The 7,713-nt window shown below is 46.8% G+C and overlaps 1 protein-coding gene across 2 annotated transcripts in view; it reads right to left on the bottom strand.

Moving 5' to 3' along the window:
• Map3k21 (mitogen-activated protein kinase kinase kinase 21) overlaps positions 1-7,713 on the bottom strand; it is a 39,826-nt gene that overhangs the window by 9,661 nt on the left and 22,452 nt on the right. For both annotated transcript variants that reach the window (XM_029480830.1, XM_021170774.2), the window contains 2 exons: positions 3,198-3,438; positions 809-931 (listed from right to left, as the gene is read on the bottom strand). In XM_029480830.1, coding sequence (XP_029336690.1) covers positions 809-931; positions 3,198-3,438 — 364 coding nt within the window. The remainder of the gene's footprint in view (positions 1-808; positions 932-3,197; positions 3,439-7,713) is intronic.

Genomic DNA, 7,713 nt, shown 5'->3' with positions numbered 1-7,713 from the left:
TCATCAATAAATTCTTTTACTATATAGAGACTACCCATAAGTTCTGTGACTCTAGAGAACCCTGACTAATACAGTGATTGATTATCCATGCATACATGGAGGGGAATTCCATAGAGACAGACATCAAACTTTTGGCCAGACGCTCGCCTTTTAGAGAGAGGAACTCTGTAAGCACGGAAACATATCTTCTTTACATTGGCTGTGAAGTGCTGGAGGCATGTGAGTTCCTGAATGTACTGCTTTTCTGGGGTTAGATCTGGGGCCTCCTATACTTAGCTAAGCAAGTGCTCTACCCCTGAGCTGTATCCCCAGCCACCTCAGCAGAAGAGATGATGCTGTCTGATGTGGTAGTGTCCCTGAATGACCTGGACTCCTGGCTCCAGGTCCTCACTGCATTGATACAATAGCCACATCCACAGTCAGGAGCAGAGGGTAATGAACACACACCTCCTTGTGCCTAACAGAATTAATGTGTCATTCATTACCTGTTGACCTGAGTCTTTGAGACGAGACACAGGGCCATGCTAAGAAACACACTCAGGAATTAGTTCACATGCCTGAAAGAGTCAGGCTGGTCTTGAACTCATTATATGGCTGAGGCTGCCTTTGATTTTCCTCGGGTAATCCCCACGTGCTGGGATTACTGGAATGTGCCACCAGAGCCACCCCCAAGGTTGGCTGTTCTTTCTATGTCTTCAACACTGTTTGCTCACCAACCCCACTCACACCGACCACTATAAAACCACGCTCATTCTGTGTGACCATGTGGTAGGTGTAGCACTGATGAAGAGAAAGGCTGGAAGCTCACACTGAATAGCCCGGAGGCGGGGGAGCATCAAGGGACTGCCGGGTGGGCTGCACAGTCCACTGTCTGAGCTCCGGCGCTTGTCCAGCGTTGGGGAAGCCTGCACTGTGATCTTGTGCTGGAAATCTGAAAAAGAAAGAAACCAGATTTTCAGGGATTCTTATTATTTTTCTCCCTTGCTGTCTTTTCATAACCAAGAGCGTCATAACCAGACAGCAGCTCTTTCAGGCATGTGGACTAATTACTGAGTGTGTTTCTTAGCATGGCCCTGTGTCCCTTCTCAGAGACTCAGGTCAACAGGTAATAACTGACACATTATTCTGTTAGGCACAAGGAGGTGTGTGCTCATTTCTCTCCACTCTGGACTGTGGATGTGCCTTGCTGTGTCAAGGTCCTGCCTTGAGCTCCCTGCAATGATGGCTGGCCACCTGCGAAGTCAGGTTTGCCCTCGCCTTTGTCGGGGTGATTTAGTACAGCAACAGACACTTCCTCTGCTGTAGTTTCCTTTCTGTTGGCGCTGTAGGCCTGGGGAACAGAGCTAGAAAGAGGTAGAATAATTATCCAAGCCAAGTTGGCTCAGTCTAGAACCCAGGGTACCAGTGTCTAAAAGATACAAAACTATATTACGGGATATGTTCTGTGTGGTGGTTTGAATGATAAATGTTTCCCAAAGCTCTCGGCATTTGAATACCCGGCCCTCGGTTGGTGGGGCTATTTGGATGGGTTTGGGAGACATGGCCTTCCTCGAGGAAGTGTGTCACTGGGAGGAGGGGGATTTCAGAGTTTAAAAATTCATTTCTGCTCTCCTGTGTGTCCTCTCTGTCACTCGTACACATGCACAAATGGCTGCAAACGGCTGCTCTTCATTGGGTTTTGGCTCCCTCTGATTTAGGTGCGACTTAAAATGAGCGGCTTCAGAGCTGTGCCAACTGGTGACGCCTGGAACTTCTTTACTTTGACTTTATGTCTGTTCAGGATACAACTTCAACCCATCACCACGTCAAAGCTTTCCCTCTCACCAGGCTTTCTCCCACAAATTCTGAAGAAAATACTAACAATACAAAGTGTACTTCCAGGGCTGGAGAGATGGCTCAGCCGTTAAAGGCTAGGCTCACAACCAAAAATATAAGAGTGCGGTTCCCAGCACCCATGGCTGTCTCTCCAGCCACCTCAAACTTTATATGCCCCAGTACAGGAGCACACCAGGGCCAAGAAGTGGGAGTGGGTGGGTAGGGGAGCAGGGCAGGGGGAGGGTATAGGGAACTTTCGGGATAGCATTTGAAATGTAAATAAAGAAAGTATCTAATAAAAAATTAAAGATTAAAAAAAGAAATAAACAAAATCTAAATGGAAAAAAAAAAAGAGCACCTCCAAAATTTAGCATGGGAGTTGCCAGAATTACTGTAAAAGTCCAAGAAATTTCGTATGTTAACCCCGAGAAGGGCAAGCTATACCCCTCAGTGAGTCTTCTTAAATCTCAGCCCACTCCAACAGTCCTGGATTCAGGAACTCAAAGAACTCTCTGCCAGGTGAAAATGACAAGAAAATCTCTCTTGGGGAAACAAGACAGAGATCACTGCTATCTCTTCATTACCAAAGCTGTCCCGTTCTGGGTACCACACAGGTAAGAGTGTGTATGTGCACAGGGTTCTGTGTCTGCTATACACATACTAAGGGTGAGGGCTCCAAATGACAGCAGATGGTCGTCACACTTCTGGACTAGAATTACAACGTGTGCCGCCATCTTGTGGTCAAAGGGTGATGCTGCATACTAAATCCTCTTCGTGATTGGAGTCCTCATAACTGAAATCTTGTATCAGGTGCCAGAAATAAATAAATATGTAGCTAAAATGTCCTCTTTTTTTTTTTCAGAACTGGAAATGCCAAATACTAAATTCCAAGATTTTTTGAGAATCTTACCAAAAAAATAGCCAATTACATTAATTCTGCCTCAAATACATGCATTAGCCGAGCAACGGCTGCCCTTGAGAATTCGGAATATTGTTCCATCTCTTATTGAAAAGCAGGGGTTCTGACTGAGTTCTGCTAGTCGTTTCCCAACCCCAAGTTTAGGAACTCACTTGTGTTAACTGCTACAGTACACCCAGGACACAGCCCAAATATTAACTATGACAAAGGAGAGGCTGTAAGTGCAGACTGCCAGCTTGCCTTCTCCTTTTTATTCAGTCTGGGACTCCAGCTCACGTAATAGTGCCACCCATAACTAGGGTGTGCCTTCCCGGTTAATGTCGAAATTCCTTCACAGACATGACCAGCGGCTTGCCTCTTAGGTGAGTCTAGACGCCCATCTCTGACCCTCCGCGCTGAGAGACAAATATTCAGACGCAAGGACGGGCACCCAACTTTTGTGTTGTGTTGTGAAGGCACAAACCTGAAGGCAGGCTGATGCGGTGGCCGTCTTTGAGCCTCAGTCGGCCTCTCCTGAACCTTCCCTTCCTCTTCTTCACGTGGGGCGCCTCCTGGCTCAGCTGGAAGATGAGCACGTTCAGCTCCCGCTCCAGCACGTCGATCTCACGCTCCGCGAGCTGCTGCTCCCGGCGTCTGAGCAGCAGTTCCTGCGATTTCTGTTGCAAGGCAGCTCGGCTCAGCTCCTCCTCTCGGGAACGCAGCTCCTGCAAAGTCAGGTCCAAACGGAGATCAACACGGGCTTCCTGTACCACTCCCAGATCCCTTCACCCAAGATGGTGTGAGATGCCGGTAACCTAGCCTATTATCAACCTAGGGGAAACTAATGCCAGATCCCTTCTCCTCTGTTAGTTCCTGACAGGGAAAGGCATCGCTCACGTTCACACCAGAGGTTATCATTTGTCTTCCCTCTAGCCTTTATGAACGCGTAATACATCAGTGCTCATGGATCAAATACCAGACCTCCTGAATATTTGATATTTACATCACAATTCATAAGAGTAGCAAAACTGGGCTGGTGAGATGGCTCAGTGGGTAAGAGCACCCGACTGCTCTTCCGAAGGTCCAGAATTCAAATCCCAGCAACCACATGGTGGCTCACAACCATCCATAATGAATTCTGATGCCCTCTTCTGGTGTGTCTGAAGACAGCTACAGTGTACTTACATATAATAAATAAATAAATATTTTTTAAAAATTAAAAAAAAAGAGTAGCAAAACTACAGTTATAAAGTAGCAACAAAATAAATTTATGGTTGGGGCTCGGTCACCACAACATAAGGAACTAAGGGTACTCTATTATGCTCGCAAACAGGGGCCTAACATAACTGTCTCCTGAGAGGCTCTGCCCAGCAGTTGACTAAAACAGATGCAGAGACCCATGGCCAAGCATTAGACAGAGCTTGGGAGTCTTGTGGTTGGGGAAAAGGATCGAGGAACTGGGATGGGGTAGAGTCAACTAACCTAGACCCTTGGAGGCTCCCAGAAACTGAACTACCAACCAAAGAGCATAAAAGGGCTCCCTCCCTGCACATATATAGTAGATGTGTAGTTTGGTCTTTATGTGGGTCCTCTAACAATGGAGGGGGCTGTCCCTGAATCTGTAGTCTGACAGCCTGTGAATCCTATGCTCCTAACTGGGCTGCCTTGTTGGGCCCAGGGTGGAGAGGATGTGCCTCGTCCTACTGTGACTTGAGGATCCAGGATGGGTTGCTACTCAGGGGGACCTCGCCCTCCTCAGAGGTGAAGGGGAGGGGGGATAGGAGAGGGGCCTGGAGGAAGGGGATGGGATGTAAAGTGAATAAATAAATTAATTAATGGAAAAGAAAAGAGTTGAAGCATTCAGGAAGGCTGCAGATCACCGAACTAACATATAAATCATACATCAATAGCCATCAACAAAGAACATCTGTGAGTGACCTAATTTACTTATTTATGCTTTGAGTCCTGGTCTATGTAGCTCAGGCTGACCTCAAGCTCACCATGTGCTACGCACACACCAGTGAAGTTTGCTTGGCAGGCCGAGAGGCCTAGGCCCACTCATGAGGCAAAGAGTTTCAAAGAAACTCACCTCCTGGAACTTTGGCATTCTCATAACCTGTGTACTCATACCCTATCCCCGAGTTAGTCTGGTGTATGGATCCACGTGCTCTCTTTTAGTATTATTTTATTATAAGTGCCTTTTAAGATTGAATTCTGACATAGCTAAGCCTCCACCAGTGTTCCAATGCTTGAAGCCAAGGAGCCGGAATAGATCAGGGCTGGTCTGCAGAGTGTTTACTTGAGGCAGTAGCCAGTCTTACACAAACACAATGGTCTAGCGAATAGGTGGGTTTACCATGAAAGAGCTAGGGAATCCCACTGAGACAGTAATCTTCACCATAGCCAGGTATAGCAGTCTACATTGCATATTAGAAGCAAGTTAGTGAATTCTTCTGACAAATAGAGATTCTCCACAGATACTTAAAAGTTACACTAATACAAGAATTTATCAGGGCCCAGGAAATAGGGGGGTTGTGGTATTGAAGCATTCATGAGAAGTTCTGCTAGAGCAGAACCCCTGGTGGTCGGCTTAACAGTAGACTAGCTTTACACCTGGCTCCCTTCTTAGTGGCAGCGGCCTGGTCCCCACTTTCTTTTGATGTATACATTCCTTTTGTATTGTGTCACTGTAACTCGGTGGATGTATCTCTCCTGGTTTCTTGTTATTCTTCTGTATAAAATCTTCGATGCTCAACTTGACAAATTACGTTCAGATTCTACACAATCTCCTGTGTGCATCTGTCTGTCATTTTCACCGACTCTTTGCCCATCTGCACCTAGAGACCCGCCCTATGCAGACAAGGGACCCAAGAGGGTCTGCAGCAACCATGATAACCTGGAACTTGTAATCCTCCTGCCTCTACCTCCTGAGTGCTCTGAATAGCAAGCTCATGTTATTCACACTCTCAGGTTTATGAGGTTCTGGGATAGAACCCAGGGCACCACGAAACCCAAGCAAGCCCTCCACCAACCAAGCTTCGTCTCTAGCCTCATGAGTGACCCATTTCAAAATACAACCTTCAGTCACAACTCAATGAGTTAAAGGATAACACTTATAGTTACTTGTTATGAACATAGTTCATAATCCCTTTGGGGAAAATCAAGAATCCTGCAAACTTCCGAACCATCTCTCCAATGTGTTCTCTTCTTTATGGGGGAAAAAATATTTTGGGTGATTGTGTCAGCGCACAGATATCAGAGCATTCAGCCCGACAGCCATTGCTCCATCTTAGCAGAGCCTCAAGCCAAGCTCCTGTAGGAACTGCAGATTCTCAGGTAGGGCTGTGCACTCCTGAGCCTTGAAAGACAAGCAGACACTCCTGGTTCTATGTGACAGACAAGAACCCCTCAAGAAACTCATCCACTAAGAAACACCGTGAGGAGCTAGAGCCAGACAGAGACTTGACATCCAAGTCTACTGCGCCTTTGGACTTTCTCTAGATGGTCTCCAGGGTAATTTGAGCCAATGTACAAATAATATATACAAACACATTATTCATAAAGAAAAGAGATATACAGTAAAGTACAGTCCAACCAACAGGACAAAACAGAGCTGGGGCAGAGAGTCCACGTGACACAGAAATGGATCCTTCAAATCAAAGGAGTCCCCAGTCTGTGGCAACTGCACTGAAGGGGCAGGCACTCAGTTCTGAAGTCTCTGAGATTGACTTGTTTCCCTAAATAATTCATATACACCCTGCTGGAGAAGCAGCTGGTTCTGACTCACAGGCTTCGCAGCCATTCTCCCTACCGCGTGCCAGCTGGCTCTGATTTACAGGTCGGTCAGTGTCTCCTCATTGGCACGTGCTAGGTATAAACCACTGTTTATCGCTGGAAAAGAAAAAGAAATGCTGTGTAATTTCTAAAAATCTGTAATTTTTCTTTAAAAGATAAGGCCTTCTGTAGCCCAGGCTGGCCTTGAACTTGTTTCTCCTGCCTCTGCTTCCTGAGTGCAGGGGTCACGGCTGAGGGCAACCTGAAGTCACAACTGCTGTGAAGCAGTTTTGAAGTGTGTCCACACTGGAGACTGGTTACAGAGTAATGGAAGACAGAGGGTGGTTTCTCACTCTTTTTAAGTACCCACCTATGGTGACTTGAATAGGTTTGGCGTAGGGAGTAGCACTATTAGGAGGTGTGGCTTTAGTGGAGGACATGTATCCTTGTGGGGCAGAGCCAGGGCTTTAAGACCCTCCTCCTCTCTACCTGGAAGCAGTTTAGGGCAGCCTAGGGGACTTCAGATGAAGACGTAGAACTCTCAGCTCCTCCTGCACCATGCCTCCCTGGATGCTGCCATGCTCTAACCTTGATGACAATGGACTGAATCTCTGACCTGTAAGCCAGCCCTAATTAAATGTTGCCCTTATAAGAGTTACCTTGGTCATGGTGTCTGTTCACAGCGGTAAAACTCTAAGACACCATCCTTCTCCTGAGAGTCTTTTTCAGTGGTGTTGGGCCCGGTTGCTGCTAACTGGAGACAGAAAGAAACCCCTCCTACACTTGTCTCTATACAGATTGAGTAAATAAACACTTTCATGTCTAAGTCCCTGTCAACAAGCGTCCAACCCCTACAACGTCAGCATCAGCAACAACAAACTGGAAGACCCCCTAGGAGGGAAAGCACAAACACAGTTGATGAGGAAGCTGTGGGGCCACACACCTTATTAAGTAGAATTTTAAATCTGGAGCCTGAGCTAGGGCCATGGCTCAGTTGGTAAGGTGCTTGTGTGGCACCTGAGTTCAATCCCCCAGAAAAACACGTATAAAATCAAGGCCTGGGCATACACTTAACTACAGATAGGAGGATTCCTGAGGCCACCAGCAAGTCAGCCTGGCAGAACTGGGTTCAACGTTCCAGTGAGAGGCCTGGCCTCAAAGCAAGGTAGATAGTGATTGAGGAAGATATCTGAGGTTGAACTCTAACCTACACGTACATGCACATG

This window comes from Mus caroli, chromosome 8 (assembly GCF_900094665.2).
Source record: "Mus caroli chromosome 8, CAROLI_EIJ_v1.1, whole genome shotgun sequence".
NCBI lineage: Eukaryota > Metazoa > Chordata > Mammalia > Rodentia > Muridae > Mus > Mus caroli.
The sequence above is the reverse complement of the archived record's forward strand: the minus strand, read 5'-3'. Positions and strand labels throughout refer to the sequence as shown.